The following is a 24,296-nucleotide window of genomic DNA, read 5'->3' on the forward strand; positions in this document are numbered from 1 at the left end:
ATTGATACCAAACAAAAAATGTAAATTGGACACTTGCCATTCGAGTTTCATCACACTACTAGCAAAATATAAAAACAAATGACATTCAAAGACTAAAGTACAAATAGGCCTTTTTTAAATGATACCTAGTGGAATATGTTGAGGATACTCGGGATGCCAAGTCACCTGTGTTACGTACTATGGCCTACACAATAGAAGGCGTGGGTCACGGTCTATAAATCAAATCACTGAATCTTTGGAGATCACTTTGTCAGATATTCTGAAGCAGGTGAGTGAGGTGGCACTGTTGAAGTGTAGGAGGGATAATAGTCCTGGATGCGATCCAGTGATACCAGCGAAGCCCCGCACCCACAAATACTAGCCCCGTTTCCCCCTTCAATTGGCGACTTACACCTTTTTTTGGCAGCGAAACGGTGGGTGGCTGGAGACCAAGAGGAAAGCTATAGAGGAAAAAAACACACTTCTCACCCTCAACACACACGCACATACACACAGATACAGACGCAAATATACCCCTCCAAATACCAGATGGTGTTTTTGGAATCTGTTTCCATTTTTTTCATGACAAAAAAGACAACTCCCATGAAACACACATTCTGCATACTTGCCCGAACCGCCGCTGTGTTCACGGAAAGATGAGTATCAAGTGAGACATGACAGCAAAAACTTTATAAACAAACTGATGAGTGTGGCTTCGAGAACAAGGAAAGAGACGAGACGAAAAAAGTTACCAAACTGCTAAGATGAGAGAGCGTGTTGGGCGGGGGCCATAATTGGTAGATGAATGGCTTGATGCCATGGCACAATCCATACCTTGTTTAGCACTAATTTCCGCTGGTTTAAACTCCTGAGAGAAACATCCTCAAGTTAACAGAGTTGATATCAGTCCTTCTACTCTATTACATCAAACTTGTAGACAGTAAAGTGAATCGGTACTGAAAAAGGGGTCTGAACTTGGAAAGAAAAGTAACAGGATTTAGTTACATTATGCATAAAGGAATGAATGGCACAAAACTAAACACAATATTCCTAACCAAGTAAAAAGTGGCAAGAACTACGCAGGACTCAAATACTTCAGGTTTTTAAAGCTATTCTTGAGTTATGGTATCAAAAAATAAAAGCTGCAATTCGTAACTTTGTTTGGTTAAAAGTAAGAAATTAGAGCTGGGTATTGCAAAACTAATTTGGTGATTTGATTCTTATTTATGTGGTTTTGATTCAATTCGAGTATGATTTCGTTTCAATTTGTTCGATCGATTAGTTGTCAATATTAAAAATGTTAGATTTGCATACACAAAATTCAAACATATAACACACAACAACACATAACACAACATAACACAACACAACACAACATAACACAACATAACAACACAACACAACACATAACACATAGCACATAACATAACATATAACACATAACATAACACATAACATAACATAACATAACATATAACACATAACATAACACATAACAACATAACATAACATAACATAACATAACATAACATAACATAACATAACATAACATAACATAACATAACAACATAACTATATAAAATAAAAAATGTATCCTGTTTCACAAAAGTAAGCTTATAATATTGATTTATAAGTTGAGATGTCAAGTACAATTTCACGTCCGTTTGATGGCATTTGACTTCAACCCACATGACATTTTCAAACAGAGGTGGGTGGCAATAAAGCGGCAAAACTCACAGATTGCAGCTTTAATCAATAAAAATATACAGCTAAACATCAAATGTCTAACTTTCGTGTTGATGCCAATAAAAGTATTGACAGGGCATGTCAAATTACAACTATAGACACCGAGGACAACAGTACAACACGAAAGTAGAGAGAGAAAAAACGATCTCTCCCTTCCTTGCACTTTACAGATCACAGTCCTGTTAACACAGAGCTGAAAGTTCTCCAAAATGCCAAGGAAGGGAGCATCTCTTATTGTCATGCCGTAAAACATGGCACCAGACTGGCCCAAAGACCCAGCTGTCTTGGCCAGTAGCCACGGTTCTCTAGGGAGAGAAAGTGAGGGACGAATGAGAAACAGGGACGAGGGGGGTGTCCTGCGAAGAGCAGCGCTGCGCACAGACCCATGCCAGAAATAGAAAGGGGTCCTTTTTCTCACATAGCGACCCTTAACCCCTCCCAGACAGCAGGGATTTCACACGCATCTCTTCCACACAATTGATCCTTTCATTCCAAAGCATAGACACAAGATCAGGAGGGGGGAGTAAAGGTATCAGCGAGACAACAGGACAAACGTCGCACTCACAAACAGAAGTGATAGTATCGGGTCAAGTACAGATGAACGCAAACACTTTGCATGTACAAACGGTGTATGGGAAGGAATATTTGTGTCGGGCTGAATAATCCCGAGCTCGCTGCATGATTAGAAAGGCCATTTGGCCTTGGCAAGGGTATAGGTGTCACATAGACGTGACAATGTGGCCACTGGGAGCAGCCATCAACCTGTCTACTGCCTTTAATGGAGAAACGTAGCACATTATACACATAATATGCATAACACGTGGAATAAGTTTTTCTGAGACATAAATTGAATAAAACCAGTCAACCTTCTGTAAGTGTAATTTCTCAAACTTGAGAAATCCCATTGGCGCAAAAATCCACGGAGCATCTATTTTTGAAAGCATTGCAAAATGGCCCAACATATTTGATAAGACACAAAGGTTTTCAGTTAATATCTTGAACCGACTCCAAATTCAGCTTCCCTCACTTCCTCCGCTGTTTTCTTTTTCCTTTTTTTCACATGGAGCCTCATCCAAATCTGATCCCCGTTTCTTCACATCTCTTGATAGGAAGCCAACGATGCAAGCGCGTGCCAAGCGAAAGCTTCAGAGAACGCTAAAATTCACCTGTCAATATTGTCTGAGCCCATCATACATCACTGCGTTTATTAATTTATTCTAACACGCGTTTCACAGCTTCGGGCGGTTTTAATAAGGGTAAAAAGTATAAATACATATAACCATGAGATAAAACAAGTAACAAAGTGAGCGCTTGGAACGGAGTATAAACCACTAGGCTCTTGAAGCTTTTTATTGGCTGCACTGATATACATCACATTGCAAAAAAGCAGAGACGCCCTGAAGCTGCGTTTTCTACAAAGACATTATACATATGAACGGATATTAGAGCTTTGGCGAAAGTCACGCAGAATGTCCCGTAGGTTAAACTGTATTTTAGAAAAGTTAAACGCTATTCTTTCAAATCAGACGCTTTGTAATATGTACATGTCTGCTTCATTGGTGACTATGCATGATTTTGTACAGAAAACAGAAACACACTCTACATTAAAGAATAAAATCAAATCTATACATAAGAGAGACCGGGGCTAGTTGTCACAAGGTTTTGAATCAACTTCACAATTTTCTACACAATTTCTACACAACTATACAATTTATTTAATACAACTCTACGCAAAACAATTTTTGTTACTCTATGGTTTTGTATATTAGGTTTAAACACTTTGATTTTTTAATCAGGTTGGGGAAAGTTGTCATATTTGTCATTGTGGAACAAATTTTGTTTGATATTATGTTGGTTTATTTTGCTATTTCATGAATTATATCTTATAACTTTGTTACTGTAATGTATTTCATAAGTTTTATGGTTTAAAATCTATATGGATTGTTAAATGACGGATTTCATGTAGTGTGACCAAACACATTACAAATGTTGAGTTAAATGTGTCTTCAATAAACTTACATAACAGTGGAAACTTAGTTAAACCTTCAAACCTAATTATTTTCTACTTTATTTGACTTTGAATAAGTCAACCAGTCCCATACATCAAACTAAAATCAAGGAAATATTTAGCTCACAAAAACGCATGCAACAGTGCCGAAATGCTCTTTCAGAGGTGCTGCGCTGTCACCCATTGACAAATTAATTCCGACTCCATCAGGCAACCCATGAGTCATTCAAGGCTGGTAATGCAAAGCACATTAACAGACTGAGAGTCGCTGTATACTCAGTGTGCGCCCAGCGCTCCCTTACTGAGCACCGGCCCCGCTCTGGAGGTCTCAACGAGTGGGATAGAAAGGCTGCTCCCTCGCTTCAGGGCTCGGCCTGAAAGTCCCTGAGCAGAGACGCTGAGAAAGCATGCGGTGCTCAGGAAGTTCAAGCAGACAATTTTAATCTGCCAATTTCCTCCTCTCTAATCATTTCTCCGTAGTCCATGGTGGAGGACAAATTAGAAACATCTTCCACTCCGACATGACACACGCTCAACTACGCCGGCCAGACAACAGGCAGCGAAACGGGACGTTAAATAAAACAAGGCGTCGCGATAGATTTACAAACACCACGACAGATTTGTTTTAGTTTCGGTTATGTGACCTTTGCGTTTCAACTTAAAAAAAATCAGAGTGAACATAAATACGGTAATATTTATTAACCTACATAAAACACTATACTGTTCAAAATAACATTTATAAGTAACGTTTTAATGCCACTGCATCTTTATAAATTGCAATATAACATATATAACGTTGCTTATTTCACAGTAAGCTATTGGCATATTACTCAATTTTCATTGTTACTTGTTATTATAAAAACAGAGAAGAAAATTTATGGCAAAGGGTCCAGAACACATAGCAAGACACGCACAACAAACATCAAAGTAATCAAACATAATTACTAATTTTGGATAGTCCTATAAATGATGTAAAACGTTATAATAATCTAAACGCAATAAAAGAAACAATTGCAAAAGCATGCATAATTTATTCTCCATTCAATGTCACTCGCCTTCGGTCGCCTTAAGACCTAATTAAAAGTGTTTGACATAAGACGGGTGAAATCATATCACAAACGTGATGAACAAAAAGCAATACAGCTTTAAATGACATGCAATGAGTCTGAATATGAATGCATGTGCAAATGAACACAAAGGGCTTATGTAACCTGACAGCGCGCTTCTATCTTATTTTTGTTTTTAACTTCATTTTAATTTGCGGTGGTAACCCCGACAGCTCTTACAATGATTTTATGGCCTCCAGCTCTCATGTGTACGAATCAACTCACACATTGGTGGCTCTTGGGGGTGTCTGCTCACAGACAAGCAGATTACAGAAGTGCACATAGTACAGAGGATAAAATCCCATTAGCCCCTCAGGTGGTAAGAGATCGCATCATAGCAAACATTAGCCCACTGGTGAGTGGACAGCACTCACGATCTGCCCCCTCAACCTCAAGCACCTTCAGAGAATGAGCGGGGTTAATTGCACTGGGTAATTTCAAACAATGCTGACATGTTAAATAGCCGAATTAATATCATGGTTGCGAACGTGGTTGTATTATCCTCAAAAGATCTTTGAAAGCTGAATTGTTAAAACGGAGAATTACCTTTGATGAGATAAACATGTTCAACCGATACAAATTTGACAACAATAAAGAATTGCTTTTGGGTAATCTGTAGTATAATCACAATAAAAGCAATCATCTTAAACCATGGGGTTTAAGTCTTACATTTATTTTTTTTAGTAAATAAAATACGGAGCAGCTAATTACAGGGCAGCTCATTGGATGTCTGGGTGGCTCCGAGATAATTCCTCAAATTAAAAAAATGGGGTTAGCAAGGTCACACCTTTGACCCTATTAATTAATTTCCTACTGAATAAAAAAAGACCACCAGACGCCACCATAAAAAATACTATGCATAAGCCATAACACATTTCATTTTTTAATTCTTTTACAAATGAAAAAATGTGAACCAAATAATTTAAATTAAATATGAATTCCTTACTAATTTAAAAATCTTTACCAATCAGGCCACATTGATAATTTCTCAGTTTTGTAATAATGCCAGAGATTATGACGCCAGTTTGTTAAATTATAAATCACCATTGCAGACATCCGTGTTAAAATTGAATATACAGGGTTCATATACAGTATATATATACATATATACACAAAATCTAATCCTGACCACATGTTGCATTAAGAAAGTATTTGTACGGATTTTCAGGACAATTTGACTTGTAAAGTAAAATACATATAATATTTGTGCTATATCCATAATATCATTTTTTAGAATTTGAAGAACGTAATATTAAAGATAATCATCATCTAAACAGACAGAAAAAGAATATTAAAATACTAATTGCCTCTAATTGTATTAATTTATTGCTACAATTTTCTCATGTTTATGTTGTCATATGCCATGTAATCCCATACCATTTATTATTATAAAACAATATTATTAGACATTACTATAAAACACATGATATTTAAAAGGTTATTTGTTATCCAAATTAGGACATTAGAAACGTCTATGTATTGCCCTATGATGCATCGTATAACCAAAATGAACAAACAAAACTCATACAAACCATCCAACAAAATTCTACTTTAAACAAAATCACAATTTGAATTCCAGAAACTCAGAAATCAAAACTAACCAAAAATTCAACAAATAAAAAAAGTTTAAAAAAATCGAACGGTTGGCTCACATTCCCGCGGTGCCTCTGTCCAGACCTGGCCCCAGTACACATCATAAAGAATTTGTACACATCACCACCCCCTTCTCCACAGAAACTACACCAGTCTCACTAATCCCTCCATCCAGATACCAGAATATAACATTTCCCCTTTTTCTAATCTGGCTACTTAAGCAGTTTCCCATACAGGCAGTAAAAGCAAAGAGACATGTACTCAAGTAACCAACTTTCCTCACCGGTATCACACAGCGAGACGTGCCCGTGTGCTGCTGGTGACCCGGGGTGAGGTTGCAAGAGGGTAAAAGTGCAAGGAGGGGGGAAACACAATCTGAGATCTGAAGTTTACAGACCCCTAGACGGGGAAATAATACAGTTACTGTCCCAGTGCAACACAACTACCTTTTATTTCAGTTCGGTGTAAAAAAAGAGTTACAAATCACATGGTTTATAGTTTGTAGAAAATAGCAATTCTAATAATGAAGGTAATAATAAAGAAGCTCAAGCCGGGCTACTGAGTCATTGCCTAATGAATACAGAGTGCTCCAAAGAGCCTTTCATGTACCCGCCGCGGCTCATTTGTAACTGCCGTCCACAATAGACTATTGTGAATCTTCACCCCTCCTCATCTCGCAAACCAGTCTTTTTTTCCCCTCGTGCCCCTCTCCTCATTTCTATTAGAGCGACAGGAATGTCAAAGGTTGTCTGGCCTCGCTGACCACAACAAGCAAGTTAATCTGCCCCGGCACAGAGTACGTCTTGTCCCAGAACACTTTGGAGTTTTTTTCCTCTCCATGCTTTAATTGCGGCGACGGCGTGTCATAGCTGAGGAGCGGAGCTCCATGTCTCGCACTCTTGCACCGACCGACCACGCGAGCGCCACAAACCTCAGTGTAAACAAGGGATTAAAAAGAATCGACGTTTTTTCCTAGTTTGGGCTCCTTCGCAAAACTTCGCCGTTGCTGGGAAAAAAACGGCACGGGACGTCTCGTCTGCGGATGCGGAGTGACAGCGGGGAAGTAATGAATGAACGAGTTAGGTGAGGAAATGAACTGTCACTTGTGCGAAAGTGACAAAAGGTCTTTTGTCGTTGAGGATGCATTTTGTCCGACTCGAGCGTTTAAAAGAAAACAGCATGAACTGCGTGTCAGTTGTTATTTGACATCTTTAACAAAGTGGACAAAAGAAGCGAGCAGGTTAAAAAGACGAGAAGACTAGGATATAAGAGCGGAAGAAAAACGGAGTGTCTTCTGTATTCGTAAAGACAAGGAGGGAAGTTTCTCTGTAAAAAAAATGGAATGAAAAAGAAGACAAAATAAGTCTCTGCCAACTTACCATCCACCAAGTCCTGGCCGAGATGTCGTAGCAGAGCTGCCATTTGATGGAGCCTTCCGAGGTTTTCGCTGCCATTACGCTGTCAGCAAGCTTCATCTGATGCTAGCGCACTCACCGGAGATAAGACACCTAATTGAGAAAACATTTGCACTGGCATGTTGGGCAACATGTAGCCCACTCCATACCATATGGAATCATGGGTAAAAAAAATCCTTGACAATGAACCAATCTCACGCAGACCCCGTGGCAAGGTGAGCGGCAGTCATCTGCTCACAGAGCGAGCGGTCCTTAAAAAAAAAAACACACACCACAATGATGAGCCCTTTTTTTCCACATCACTGAGTGCCTGAGGTCCTTTCTTCTCCTTAATTAGGGCTCGCGCTTCATCGCCGCCACCATCATCATCACCACCAACACTATTCAGTTGACTTATGTTTGTTCGAGATCTTTTTCTCTCTTTTTTTTTGGAGGAGTGGAGAGATTTAATAGGACAGAGTCAGGTTGCCGGAGTTTGGGGAACGGACTGATGCGCCACAGGCTATTAGCCTGAAATTTTGCTGGACAGATGGAAGTGCTTAAACACTATCATGCGATGTTTTGTTTTGGACTTCTCCCCCCCCAGAGTTCCTTCTGCCGGAAAAGTTCTGTTTTTGGCAAATTTATCTTCAAACAGTAGAGCAATGAAACATGTTTAACGGATATTGACGGGTCACCTCTGTTATCCGTTTTATCAGCACTTCATTTTATTTATGCATCATAAATTGATTAAAGACACGGAACGTGCTTTTATTATTGACGGCAATGCTGCCATTTAATTTTGTAAGTATAACCAATGGGTTTCTACTTCGTAATTACGCAAAACTATTTTAAAATAAGCATTTGAGAATTTTGAGAACTTCAATATTGTATATTTTTCATAATATGTTTTACCTTATAGATTATAATTAAAGCAAATTTATACGTTTTCCGAATCGTTTTAAGTTCACAAACGGCGAGTGGTCAGCAACAACAGCTTTGGGAATTCGGTGTAACTTTAGGCTTCTAAATAAGGAGAATACCTGAGAGGGAGAGACTAGCCATCAAACAGTTCTCCCATTGTGACGAGGGCTCAGGAATGTGATTTGGCCGGAGATATTGGGCACATTGTTGGGTAGGCAGCGGAGGAACACAGGTAACCTTAACCTGAAGCTCCGGGTTAAATGAAAGAAAGACATCAAGAAAATGGACATCGAGAAAACTGATCTGAATATAAATTTAACACACGGATTACATAAAACGCAACTAGAGAATATTTATGACATAATTTTAAGTTTCAATTAAGTTTATTTAAATGTATTAAGAACTGTCAAATACAAGGAACTAAAATGATGTCCTTTAAATTCATAACGCATTTAATTCGCAATATGTGCTATTCAAAGACATTTTAGGAAATCCATAAAAAATATCTGAGCCCCAATTTTTGTTTCATCATTGTTCCATTTACATTTGTTAATGTAAATTAACAAATGATCTTACATTTTAAGAGTATCCTCAATTATTTTTACTAATAAAATCTGACTAACTCCCATACTCCCAAAGGTACCTTGGATGTAATGTAAATCACTTTAGATTAAAAGCATCGGCCAAATGCACAAAATAAAAACTCAAAATAAAATTCACGGCTTGTAAAGTCCATTGCTATAATGTTGGGCTCAGCGAGATATGACAGCCGAGTCTCGCTTAGATAAGGGAGCAAACAAAACGACAGGATTCTGGACACTAGCCCTGAATGGGAGCTGTGCCATACAGCCAGATAACACTGTTTACTACATACATCTCACAGGTCATCGGGGTCCACGCACAGCAAAAACTGGACTAGCACTGCGTAGGAATTAAATGAAAACCTGTAGTAAGAAAATTCAACTATGCTGTATATTTAAATGCCATTGATTTTAAAAGTTGTGGGAAATGGGTGGAATACATGTGTGTGTAAACACACGTAATTAAACTATAAATATACACATAAGTTATCAATGAAAATGAAATATTAACCCTACACGTTTGTGCACGACACTAGATTTGTGAAGAAAATTTAGAGCTATAAAAATGTGCACATATATGGCTAACTATTTATATTGATTTAGTTTAAGATAATGAGGACAAAAACTGTAAATGGAAGACAGTGCAAGTCCATCACCGAATGTCATGTTCCCACTTTGACCAGTAGAAGGCACTACTGCACTAATCTGATCTGCTTCAAATTTTGATCTTAAATTTCAGATGCAACACTTTGTCCACTCTTTACTGGAAAATATCAAAATGCATCAATGATTCTCTTTTCAGAGTTAAAGAAATACATGACATTCGAAATGACAATTCTGTCATTATTTACATGCCCTCTTGTCATTTCAGACATGTTTGACTTTCTTTTGCAGAACGCAAAAGAAGATATTTTGAAAAATGTCAGTAATGGAAAACCGTTGGTCCCCATTAACTTGCACTGGTTGTGTGTCCATGTAATAGATCTTCTTTTGTGTTCTGCAGAAGAAAATCAGGTTTAAAATGACAACAGGGTGAGTAAAGGATGAATTTGAACGCAAACGATTCCTTAAAGGGGTCATATGGCGGAAGTATGTGTTTTTCTGTGTTTTTGGTGTGTTATAAGTTGCCCATGCATGTATTAGACACGTAAAATTGCTCAAATGAAAGTGTGGGAACAAAAGATGCATTCTATCTAAAGCGAATGCTCAACCAGACTTGCCTGAAACGCCTCGTGTAACCACACCCCAGCGAATCTACGTAACTTCGTAACATGATTTGACTAAGACCACCCAAATCTACACGTAGTTAAGGTGGGCGTAATTCTAAATCTCATTGTATCATCTGTCAGTACAATTGCTTTGGAACCTGATGCTCCGAATATGGTAAGAGGCGTTACACTTCCGTGAAATGCTTGCAGTATTTGACCAATCACTACGCACTGGTGAACTGGCCAATCATAGCACACCTCGCTTTTCAGATCAATGAGCTTTGTAAAAAATCAGCGCGTTTCAGAGAGGCGGGGCAAAGAGAAGATACAAACATGCACGGTATGTGGAAAATACAACGTTTTTTAAACTTTAAATGGTGTATACACATTGTGTTACATCTAAAACAAACAATAATATTCGTTTTAGCCATGCAATATGACTCCTTTAAGAAAACAAAATATGAAGGAGCATGTTTGTGTTTCAGTAGATTTCATAATCTTGATGGATATAAAACAAACAAAGAAGAAAGAAAGCAACGCGGGTTAAAGCAGTACTACATTGAAATAACATGGTCCTCTAGACCTTTTCCAAAAAAAAAGTACCCTTGTCGTGATTCTGGCTCGTCGTGTCATGTCTTTCTTGATCTTGTGTTAGAGTCACGGCGGGATCCCTTGTTATGTGTGGAGAGAGTCATTTTGACCCTGTCGGCCTTCGATACTCTCTCCGGTCTTTGTCTGTGTTCCCGCCCTTTTGTATCTCTCGTTATTGGTTGTTTATTAGTTCATGCCCCACACCTGTTCCCCTTTGATTTGTCCCTCTATTTAATGCCCCTGTGTTCTCTTGTCTGGTGTTGGATCATTGTACTGTTATGTTGCGTGTGGGTGAGTTTTTGTCTTGTTAGTCTAGTTTGAAGTAGTCCTTTGTGATGTGTTATTAGTTTAGTCTTGTCAGTTTAGTTAATCTTGTTCTTGTTTCTGTTTTTATGGTTATCCCTTGGAGGGTAGAGGCCGCTGGGCTCCATCCAGAGTCGGGACCGCCGGACTCCCTTCCGGGGTCGAGACTGCCGGAACCCCGTCCAGGATCGAGACCGCCGGGCTCCCTTCCAGGGTTGAGGTCGTCGGATTCCCCTCCAGGGTTGAGGCCGCCGGTGTCCTGTTCCCGCTGCAGATCCTGCCGGCCTCCCAGCTGGTGCCCAGGCCTGTCGAGTCGACTGTTTTGTGTGTTTGTCCTTGTTTGCTGCCCAGCTGCCAGAGAGCGCTGCCCAGCCGTCGGAGATGCTGCCCAGCTGCCAGAGAGCGCTGCCCAGCCGCCGACATCCTGTCCTGTCATGTCGACATCCAGGCCTGCCCAGCCGGTGATAGCTGGTCTCCCAGCCGGCCATCCAGCCGGCGCCATGTCCTGTCCAGCCGGCCTTCCAGCCGGCGCCATGTACTGTCCAGCCGGCCTCCAGCCGGCCCATGTACTCCAGGTTCCAGCCGGCGCCATGTCGTCCAGCCGGCCTTCCAGCCGGCGCCATACTCCGCCGCCTCACGGCAGTCGTCTAGCCGGCCATCCAGCCGGCGCCATGTACTGTCCAGCCGGCCATCTAGCCGGCACCATGTACTGTCCAGCCTGCCATCCAGCCGGCGCTATGTACTGTCCAGCCGGCATTCCAGCCGGCGCCATGTCAGTGTTTGGTTTTTTATGTATCATGTTTTTGTCATGTCTTGTATTATGGTTTTTGTCATTGTCTTGTCTTGTTTGTGCCTTTTGGAGCGTCAGGATATCGCTCCTTAAGGCGGGGTTCTGTCGTGATTCTGGCCTGTCGTGTCATGTCTTTCTTGATCTTGTGGTAGAATCACGGCAGGATCCCTTGTTATGTGTGGAGAGAGTCATTTTGACCCTGTCGCCTTCGATACTCTCTCCGGTCCTTGTCTGTGTTCCCGCCCTTTTGTATCTCTCGTTATTGGTTGTTTATTAGTTCATGCCCCACACTGTTCCCCTTTGATTTGTCCCTCTATTTAATGCCCCTGTGTTCTCTGTCTGGTGTTGGATCATTGTACTGTTATGTTGCGTGTGGGTGAGTTTTTGTCTTGTTAGTCTAGTTTGAAGTAGTCCTTTGTGATGTGTTATTAGTTTAGTCTTGTCAGTTTAGTTAATCTTGTTCTTGTTTCTGTTTGTTATGTTTACCCCCACGTGGGTCTTTGTTTTGAGTTTGGTGTATTATTTATTAAAAGTCCTGTTAACCCTTTACCCGCTGTCTGCACTTGGGTCCTCTGTCCTTGTCTCCGTGTCCTCACCATCCACGTTCATGACATACCCTTGTTGTTAAATCCAAAATGTGATTTTACTCAAACAGTGGTTGGAAGGTCTTTTTTAATTTAACTGAGAATGAAATAAACAAATGTGTATGTACGTTATCTTGCTAACCATACTGCAATTCAAATGCCCAAAAACAAGACTGCCAGCATCTGCTTTCCTTCATTTCTCTGGCAAAAAAGTACTCTGCCACCTATTATGACATCCAGCTCCATAGCAGGAAACCTTATAAATCAAACACAGATCATTTTATATGCATAGATACTATACAAACGCTGGCTTCATGAAGCCATCAAAGCAAAAGCCTGTTTTCTGGAAAACTCTGAATATCACAAGATGCTGCTGGCAAGCTGTGAACTGAATCACATGCTCCCGCTATCATGCTACATTGACATTACTAAATGTTTTTTAAATCGCAGATATGACAAATCTATTTTCCAAAGCAAATTATTTCCTTCATGCACATTTAACTTTCGTGTGTGCTGTTGTCCATCACTTTGTTGTACCATTACATGCTTTCTTCTTACGTGCCTTTACAGGCTAAATTCTTTTTGATTGTTTACATGGTCGTGTTTACAAAATGTATCTATTTTAAAATGAGCAGCAGGCAGAACACAATGATTTTATTTCCTGGCAAAACAGCACCTTAGCAACCAATTCACATGCCATTAAAACAATCGAACATCATGGATTCAACACAGTGTTTGCATTTCTATTCTGTGCATTCCGTATTAATAGTGGAAATAAAATCAATATGAACTGGCACAAGCAATACCCATACCCAGTGACTTTTATTACTATCCTAAAGGCCTGATTCAAGACAACAGGACGTTTCAAGCAGAGCAAATTTGAGGTATCGCATGAGGTACAAAAGCATTTGACAAAACAAGGAAGCGCATGTTTATTTCCACGCATTCTCCACTCTGATTGTTGGCAGATGCCATAATGTTCCAGATTATTAAACTGTAAAGAGAAATGCATGAAGCCAAATAAATGTGTCCTCATCATTTGCAGTCTTGTTAGCATCTATATTGCTCTGCAGGCATGACTGATACCTCAACGTTGTCTTTGAAATATTACAAAAACAATATACTACACTCCAGGATCCGGCATGCAACATGCAATTTGACTATCAAGTATTGTAGACAAGGGATGACAGCAACACGCACCAAACCAGACAAAAAAATTTAAACGCGAGAGAAATACAAGCCTATTGCCACCGTTGCAAACTTGCACTTGATTTGGCCGAACTCTTTTGTCAAAGAAAATGCTAAACAAAGAAAGTAATAGGAACCTGCTGCAAACGCTCTCCGCCAATTAGAAACACGCCACATATTCATCTGCCGTCCAAAATGTTTCAATTTGCCGGAGGAAGCCAGGGAAAACCATCCAATAATGAAGCCATTGTACTGCTACAGCAATTGAAAAACCTGTCTGGAATCAACGAGAATGAGATCCAGAACAATTCAATAGATTTGTGCCACATCGTCTTAAAAACATGGACGTTGATATTTGGAGATGACATTTAGGTGCTTAACATTAAGTGAAAGTAACAATAATGAAAACTCTGTCATCATTTACTCACCGTCTTGTCATTTCAAACTTGAAATGCGTTTCTTTCTTCCGCAGAAGACAAAGCGGCACTCATTCACTTCTATTGTATGGACACAAAACCAATGCAAGAGAATGGGCACCATCTCTCTTTGGTGAACAACATTCTTCCAAATATCTTCTTTTGTGTTCTGCAGACAATAGTCATACAGGTTTGAAATGATAAGAGGGGAAGTACACAATGACAGAATTGTAATTTTTGGGTAATCTATCATTTTAAAATTGTGACAGAGAGCACAAAATGTGATGTCAAACTACACAAAAGGAGCTAAAAACGAGACAGCTGGTCTCTATAAACAGATATCTGTTTGCGTTTATGGTCAATATAGCCCGTGTGTGTGTGTGTGAACTGTGCCACTACACAACAGAATAACGTGCGTGACGGGTGCCAGCAGCACACCGCCTGAGACTAAGGCCCTGGCAGAGATAAGAAAGTTGGGTAAAGAGAAAAGGCTTGAGCTTTGGCCATAAGGACCATCTGCTTGTAGCACCTTTACAAAGCCAAGATGAGCTACACCAGCTTCAAGTTCATTACGAAAACACCCAAACAACTTTCGTTTTTTCTGTAAATATTGGAGTTTATAAATGCCTTTAAAACGATGGTCATTTCGTTACAACGCTGACAAGGAAACAAACTCTGCCACAATGAACCCCTCACGCAGATTAATGACTAGTTGGCAGATAACCTTTCTAAGGAGTGTCCTTCAATGCTATTTATACTCGCAGCCCTTTAAAGACGTCGTAATGGATCGTTTGAAGGCATGCATCAATTCTGCAAGTGGAAAATTGACGTTCGAGTCAGGAAAAACATACAACTTTTGAAGGTTTTGCTATGTTGCACGAGCACGAACTGGGACGCCTGTTTACACAGGAAAAAAGCCCCGCAGACACGATGAACTCCAGCCAAATGCAGATAAGGTATGCCAAATGCCACGGCGCTACATTTCCCCGAAACAAGATGTAGTGCCATTCTGCCATTTATGGCAATATGCGGTTTGTGTTGTGCCCTACACAATATACCCGCTGCAATGATGTCCATCTTGGCACATCAGAGTTAATCAGAGAGAATGGCAATGAATGGCGGCCAAAGCTGTCACTGACATGTCCCATGTCAGCTAGCAGCATCCTCAGCAATGTTGTCTTGACCTTCACTCATCCTCCTACTCATCAACCCAAATCTGCAGTCCTGCCCCCATCAACAAACATACTCACAACTCACCCAAGTACACTTAAAACAACATACTTCATTAGGCCGTGTTCACACTTGACTTCTTTTTTGACAAGAAAAAGTTGACAATGGCACTTTTTTTGTAAAAAGAAATGCTCGCAGCGTTGTGGTTACAAATAGCAGCCGGCAATGTTCAAAGATAGCATTTGTGCACGAAGGCAGACAGGCTTCATAGGTAGCGTAACGGAAGTCTATTTGAATTATAAACAGAGAGCGCCTTTGCGATAACCAATCACATATTTAAAACCTACAATACTCATTTTTCGCTAGCAATGCAATCAGAAGTTATTGAAAGTGAAAATTAAACTTACATTTATACAAAACTATTCTCCAACGGCGTTTCGGCCGCCATTTTATTTTTTCGAGCCTGAGCCTTCTCGACCAATCACGTTCCTTGCATGTGTTTATTGAAACGACAGGTCTCTGTCATTGGTTAGCTGTGAAAAAGGTGCTTGACGTAGGGCATTTTTTTCAGAAAAGTTTAACTTTTTTCAACCTCAAAAGACGCTCTGAGCTGCAGAAAAAGACACTGGTGTTTAAAAAAGCGTTCAGTAGAGGTCTTCACGGGTCCGCTAACACCCGTAAACCCGAAGTCCGACCCAAGCAGGTTCGGATCTAAAAGATTCACGGGTGCCTCGGACACGGGTCGGGTATAATATTGGTGTCTTTATGGAGCCAGAGATATGACAAAACAATCTGAATTTGAATTTCGTAAATCTGAATTATTGACAAGTGTTTTTTAACAAAACTGAATATTATATGGAAGTTAAAATAGTTTTGAATTAGATTTTGATTTCGAATTTGAATTTTTTTTACTTGAATATTGAACATTTGAAATTTAACACAATTGATTTTTTTTAAGGCAGAGTTTTATAGGCATGCATTTTCAAACAACATATTTTTTGCTCTGAATTCTTAGATTGCAAATATCCAGTTTTTTTTTTAATACAGCCTCACGTTTTCAAGATGAAGAAGAAATTCGGAACATCAAATTCAATTTTCTAAAATTCAAAACGCAGAAATTCAGATCGTACAGAAAGTAGGTCAGAGGTCGTCCACAGGGAAGAGTAGAAGATCTCGGAAAAGTCAAACGGAGCGCTTTGGCCACAATGGCCAGTTATTTGTTCTTATTATCCAATCAAACTCCAAACATGCTGTTTTGGAGAGTGGAACTTCTTACATTGCAATAAAAAGGATTTACATTTTTCAAATTGCGACCACGCCCACAAGACTACACGGGTTGATCGTTTGTTGTTGCTGCAGCATAGCCAAGCTCATACCGCTGCAATCTTAGGCAGCTGCCCGGGATGTGTGCGCTCACTGCCTGCGTTTTTGCCTGCTATGCCTCCACTGTTTGCGCTCACTCCCAGCGTTTGCTGTTGGTGCTTTTACCCACAGTGTGCTTAGTGCACGCTCGCTGCTAGCTGCCCCACTATGCGCGCTGGCTTCGAGCGTTTGTGGGTGCATATACATTTAATATATTAGACATGTATACAATTTTTATAAAGAACGTTTGTGGGTCCTGCAAACTCAATGACGTACGTGGCACGCTGCAATAAAAGTTATGTATAACATTTAATGCTACAATAGAGAGAAAATGAATAAACTATGTAAGCTACAGACTGAAATAATAACTTTTGTAATAAAAAAATAGTGTATTGAAATGCTATAACTTTGATCCAGGACACATTTAACGACCAGCTGAATCTGGACACAACACACGTAAAGATTTTTTCTTATGACCAGAGCCGATTCCAGTCTTTGTCAGTCAGAAAGGAGCACACACCTAACCGCTGTGCCAGACCACTACACCACACATTCAACGACTGGACGTTCTGCTGAACCAACAAATCTATCGATCTATGTTATATTCCCGTTTTGTCAGTAAAGCAACCATGATGTTCGTGTTTTTGTATGGTTATGCACTTTCTGTTTCATGCAGATTAAACATTTTGATAATGATAACAAGAGAGCATTTATTCCTCAGGATATAATGTAAGTTTGTTGTGGATATAGTTCACTATAAATAATATGTTGAGTAATATATGACTGAAAACGCCATACCTTAATATCCAGGTGCATTTTGCTGCGTTCGTTTTGCAGGCTACTGTATAGTAGATAGAAAATGTGTTTATTTTTATTTAATGTAGACTGTATTCACTAAAACGCATAAACTGATAGCTTTTTTATTTTGCGTTGACAAAGTAGGCTATATTTAGCTTAAGATGGAGGTGTGTTCGTTTGCTAAATGAAAATCTTTTTGTTTTAATTGTACCTCATTGCTTCTTGTACTTCATATAAATAAATGAATAAAAGTACTTTAAAACTGCAGTCTTTGTCATTTAAAAAATATACATAGAAATAACACAACAATAGCTTTTATATTTTTCTCCTCATTTCTCTATCTCATTGTTTGTCTGTGTTCAGTCTTTAGCTGTGAACACATATCTGGCATTGTCAGCCATTATGATCAAATTCCATTCATAATATAGTGAAAATAAGATTTGATTAAACATGATTAATGTTTACGACTGGCATGCTGGCTGCACTGACAAAAAAAATTCCTTTAGCCAAAGAATAGACAACAGTACTATTACACACTATTTTTTATTAAAGTTTTATTTCAGTCTAAATGCAGTCTGTAGCTTACATAGTTTATTCATTTTCTCTCTATTGTAGCATTAAATGTTGTACATAACTTTTCAAAAACGCAGGCAGTGAGCGCACACATCCCGGGCAGCTGCCTAAGATTGCAGCGGTATGAGCTTGGCTATGCTGCAGCAACAACAAACGATCAACCCGTGTAGTCTTGTGGGCGTGGTCGCAATTTGAAAAATGTAAATCCTTTTTATTGCAATGTAAGAAGTTCAAAACAGCATGTTTGGAGTTTGATTGGATAATAAGAACAAATAACTGGCCATTGTGGCCAAAGCGCTCCGTTTGACTTTTCCGAGATCTTCTACTCTTCCCTGTGGACGACCTCTGACCTACTTTCTGTACGATCTGAATTTCTGCGTTTTGAATTTTAGAAAATTGAATTTGATGTTCCGAATTTCTTCTTCATCTTGAAAACGTGAGGCTGTATTAAAAAAAAACTGGATATTTGCAATCTAAGAATTCAGAGCAAAAAATATGTTGTTTGAAAATGCATGCCTATAAAACTCTGCCTTAAAAAAAAATCAATTGTGTTAAATTGCAAATGTTCAATATTCAAGTAAAAAAATTCAAATTCGAAATCAAAATCTAATTCAAAACTATTTTAACTCCCATATAATATTCAGTTTTGTTAAAAAACACTTGTCAATAATTCAGATTTACGAAATTCAAATTCAGATTGTTTTGTCATATCTCTGGCTCCATATGTCTTCAGATCTCGAGTAATTTAACATAAATACATTTTTGCTGAATAGAACAGAGAAGACCCGAACTATCCCATACATAAACAGTACGTCGCTCGTGTGTGCATGCAGTTGCCAACCCCCCTCTTGCGACATCGTGTGGCTGGATGGTAGGCTAATTTACGTTGAGCCAGACCTGTCAATCAAGAACGCTGGATCAAGCTGCGTCTTTATACTGTTTTGCGTCCTTATCTTGAGTTTTTTTTTTGCCAGAGTTGCCAACTGCAACAAGAGGAGCAACGATTTATTGCCCTATCAATTTCATTTTTATTGACCTGTTTAGTTTTTCATATCTACTGGTTACAACTGAAAGACGAATTCTGAAATCACAATAACACAAAATATAGGCTAATGTGTAAATAAAATTCAAATAAACAGAGCAGCGAGCCGAACTGGTTACCAGGCCACTGGGATTTGTTTCTTTAGCCTACCTCCGATGGTCAGGCTGGTGAGTGCGCAGCTGCAGACACACATACGTCAAAGACGTTTACATTCGGGTCCAGTCCGGTTCGAAAAAAACTTACGCTGGGTCGGACTTGGGTCTAACTTTATTGGGTCCGTCTCGGGTCAGGTCTTTCTTCTTAAAAAAATAATTTATGCACGTTGGGTTCAGGTAAAAAGTGATTTGTGTCATTTTCGTCTCATTAAAGATCTTTGTACCTGAGAAGACCTCTACTTTTTTTTGAAAACACGGTTTACTCCATAGGATTATAATGTAAAACAGACGCTAACAGCTTCAAAAAAGAAGTCAAGTGTGAACACGGCCTTAGACCTTTCTTATTCATAATGAATAGCAAACATCTCCACAACAATACATTTTTAAAACACAAACTGTAGATTGTTAACAACAAACACCTCTAATTATATACATAAATATGACAGTACCGCTTTAAAGTGAGGGCAAGATGGTGACGTATTCATGCATTTACGTGTTACTCAAAATTAATGGAAAAAAACGACATAATTACCATGGTAAACATGCTTCTAAATGTATCGAGATGTAAACGTCATGTCATTAAATTTAAGCCACGTTTTTAATAAAGTGTGACCTGAGTTACGTCATAAAAGTGTCAAAAGTTACCTCAGATAAAACGACGACGATTCCTGTTTATCGTAACTACAACAAGAAAACGCGGCACTTGTCACTTCGTGAAACTACTTTTGGAAAAACAACACCTTAAAACCTAATGTTAGTTTGTAATGGTGACACAACAATTCTCTCGAGCTACTCAAAATCACAAATGACAAGTTAACAGCAGATTTAAAGTTTAAATTATACCTCATGTGTTCATGCTCGCGCAGCTCCTTACTGGTAAAGGTCAGTTTATGGTTCTGCGTAGGACCTACGCCGTAGCCTACGCAGAGCCGCGTACCCTGTGCGTACCCTACGCCGTAGCCTGACGCGCACCTCTCCAAAAATGTAACAACGCGTCAACTCAACGCGGACCCTACGCGGACCGCAAGCGCTGTGATTGGTCGGTTTGGCAGCATCGTACTTCCTTCTACGCATTTCCGGCATCTTCTTCTCTGGTGTCTTCTTCCGGCAAGTTCAGAGTCCACAAAAGAACAACATGGTGAGCATCGACATCGACCAAGTTACTGAGCGTCTGATTGAAGAGGTTCGGAAATACACGCATCTGTATGACTCCTCTTCGGCGGACTATAAAGACTGTCATATGGCTGCGAATTCTTGGAGAGAGATTTCCTCTAACGTCGGTTTGGCTTCCATTGTCGTTTGCAAACACTAGCATACACACACAGAAAACATCGGCGAAGAAGAGCAAACCCATGAAAACACAAAGAGCCAACTAGCGTTTCGGCGGTGTAATTGCAGTATGACGCATACTCTCAACGCAGAACCATAAATGTTCACGACGGCGTCGTCTACGTACGTAGGCTACGCCGTATGTTACGACGTAGGTCCTACGCAGAACCATAAACTGACCTTAAGCGGGAAAAGGACCTGGTCGTGATGCGCAGGTGCAGTACCTCACGCTACATAGCGATACAAAATAACAAATGTTATAAAACAGTTGCCACATTGTTTTTTACCAAAATTTTTACAGATAATATCTATAAGTGCCGGCCGCCATCTATGTTGTGTCCAAAATGTACAACCATGCTTTATTAACGTTGATTAGCCTACTACAATTTAGCAGGCCTGTTTAATATAATACTGGCTAATTCTAACACGCCCGTGCAGTTGGAATAATATACAGTATAGTTAAATAATCACCAAATTTTGATTTGTGCACAAAAACATTTAAAACTTTTTCCTATGGATAAATCCATTAGGGCAAACTAAGCAACGGGCTACTGAATCACTTGCATCATAAATCGTACCAAACTGTTCCTTCTGCAACGGGGACATCCAGAATTAGATCACTGTACTGTGATGAATGAAGGCATTAATTGAAAATCGTCACTATAGGTGAACAACATATTGAGGTTTTGGCACAGGGCCTCACGTGCAATAAGGTGTGGAGAGAAAAATGAGAGAAAATGAGGAGAAATGAGAGGGCAGGACAATGCTCCTGAAGGTGATCATCTATAAACAGAGCCAGAACATTTATTACACCACAATACATTAGTACTGTTCAATATGAGCCTCCACTGTTGACACCTACAATGGTCCCACCTTTAACCCCTACAATGGTCACACCTTTAACCCCATAGTAACTCTCAGAAGAGAGTTGTTCAAATTATGGTAAAAGACACATCAACACGTCTGTGCTTTTTCGTAATAAACCATTGAAAAACATGCCAAGGCATACTTTTGCTTTTGGTGGGCTTTAGGGCGACTGGTACAGACTAACCTGATCACAAGGAACAATGTAGTTTTGGCCCTGTTCTCTTTTGCTATTTAGCATAATTAATTTGATCAGCCTATAGTAGGCTCAGCGCTCTCAAGCCTCCTGCCACAGTTAATCATATCCATGTGTTAACTGGACAAACGAGACTTCATGCTGCATAAACTGAGACCAAACAATGCAGTTTATTTTGTCGCGCTTAGGGTTATAACATCAGTTTGTGTTGGAGATGACAAGTATTGTCTAAATCTGATTTACAATTTACATAAGAGATAGGCTACAATGTGCGTGGACACAAAATAATAGTGTAAAAGTTATTCTCTATATTTATACACAGTAAAATCACCAGTGTTAAAAAGGTCAAATTAACACTCACAGTGTATAATCCACACTCTCAAAGTGTGGATTATATAAACACTGTGAGAGTATAACATAAATGCAACAATATTGACACGCAGGTAGAGCATGTGGGAAATTAGCCTATTATTTATTTTATTTATTAATTTTTTGCTCAAAAAGCTTTGTTCAATCAGAAATGTTTGGCTTCATATTGAAACGTATGATTATGGATTGCAGATTGTCTGATCAAATCTGAGCACAGACGTGCTAAAATCTCCAAAAGATATACATTTGTGATTAAAGTCTGTTTCTCAGAGAAAAGTTAAGTCTCTAAATGCTTTCTAGCTGATTTTACGCTATCTGAGAGAAACAACTGAAACATAAAATATATTTTTGTGATTTTTCTTTCAGTGCATCTAACAAAAAGTTCCCAAAGAAAAAAAAAAACTTCAAAGCCACCGATTTCTTTGCAGCTAGTTAGAAAGGTGTTTTTTTTTTTTGAATATTTAATTGGACAGACATTATGTTTTTCATTTTGGAAACAGTGCGCTGTGGAAACATATGCTCACCAAACCCCAGCAGATGTCCATCTCGGTGCTGCGGCACAAACCCAAAAAAGCATGCAGACGCTTTGAGCTTATGTGCCACGGGCATTTGCCGTGGCTATAACATCTCCATCACGCTCTTTTGGGACTTTAATGCTTTACATTTACAATTACACGTAACGCGGGGCGGTCCAGCCTCAGCGCAGTTGAGCGAACGCAAAATCGTCATGAGACGCACGTGAAGCTGATAACGCCAGTTGAAAACGGGAAATAGAAAAATGTGATGATGCTCGTATTCACGGCACATTCATGCATATGAATAACGGCGGGTGAGGTGGAAAGTCGGCCAGAAAAGAAACAGAATATGGAAGTGTTGCCATCTGTATTTCGTGTTTGGCAGCGCCGTCCGCGCGCTTCCCTTTAACGTGAGTGGGGATTAACAGACAAGTGGAACTGTCTAGCATTCACACTGGCCTGCAGTACCCCCAGAGACAGAATTAAGAAAACCTTCTGCACTTTGTGATATAGCCAGTGGCGGAGCCAGACAATTTTCATAGGGGTGGCCAGACTGAGACCATAGCTCACACAAGGGTAGCACAGAAACTGATATCATCTTTTTTTTCCTATGTGGCAAGTCACTGTGGATCTAGTAGTGTTTCTTAGTCACTCACTCATTTACTCAAACAGGCAGTGATTGCCTGTAGAATTACATCATGAAGATCCACATAAGCTTTTTAATGTATTACTAAACTGATTTAAAAAAGATCTGAAACAGTGTGGCATTGCAGAAGGTGGTGTCTTTTTAATTGGTGATAAAGCTCACACCATAATGACAATTTACACGACATAAGAATATACCAGAATGCACTTTTATCAAACAAACATTACAATATCACAGAAAAACCAAAATATAGTAACCTTAACATTATGGGCAAGCATTTCCAAAATATTCCTTTGCAATACTTTGCATATTATCATTTGGCTGCCAACTGCCAACAAAACATTTTAATTCCCTGTCAAGGATATGACACAGACAGACCAGCACCATTAAGCTAAATCAGCACTGAAAGTTGACTTTACTTTTAATGGCCTTCTACAACGCTCTTTTAAATGACACTGACACAGTGAAACTGTTTATAGCTTGCGACTTTCATACTGCTAAATTAACAGCCTAAATTAATTTAGCAAACTTTACCATGTCTGTTTCAACTTCAGCACGCCAGCCATAATATACATACATTAAGACAAGAAACATTTCAAACATAGTGAATAAACTTTCTTCTTGTTAACTTACATGTGACCTCTTCTCTCGCGGCGGGAAACAGACAGTCCTCCTACTGCACGCGCAAAGTCCGTTGGAGCACACGCGAACAACAACAACAACACTTCTTCTTCTGTAATTGTGTTGGTGGCAGTGTTGCCAACTCTTTTCAATGGAAAGTAGCTAAAGCCTGCCCGAAAAGTCGCTAAATGTCGCCAATGACGTCACGCGCATATCAGTGACGCCATCACGTAGTATCTGACAGC

General features: G+C 39.5%; 1 protein-coding gene across 4 annotated transcripts in view; it reads right to left on the reverse strand.

Annotated features, from left to right (window-relative positions):
- nfia (nuclear factor I/A) overlaps positions 1-9,277 on the reverse strand; it is a 142,520-nt gene extending 133,243 nt beyond the window's left edge. The window contains exon 1 of one of the 4 annotated variants that reach the window (XM_057325982.1): positions 7,812-9,277. In XM_057325982.1, coding sequence (XP_057181965.1) covers positions 7,812-7,907 — 96 coding nt within the window. In that variant the 5' untranslated portion in view covers positions 7,908-9,277. The remainder of the gene's footprint in view (positions 1-7,811) is intronic. The other 3 variants (XM_057325981.1, XM_057325986.1, XM_057325984.1) reach the window with 3 other exon arrangements.
- Positions 9,278-24,296: the final 15,019 nt, after the last annotated feature.

Source organism: Triplophysa rosa, linkage group LG25 (assembly GCF_024868665.1).
Source record: "Triplophysa rosa linkage group LG25, Trosa_1v2, whole genome shotgun sequence".
Lineage (NCBI taxonomy): Eukaryota > Metazoa > Chordata > Actinopteri > Cypriniformes > Nemacheilidae > Triplophysa > Triplophysa rosa.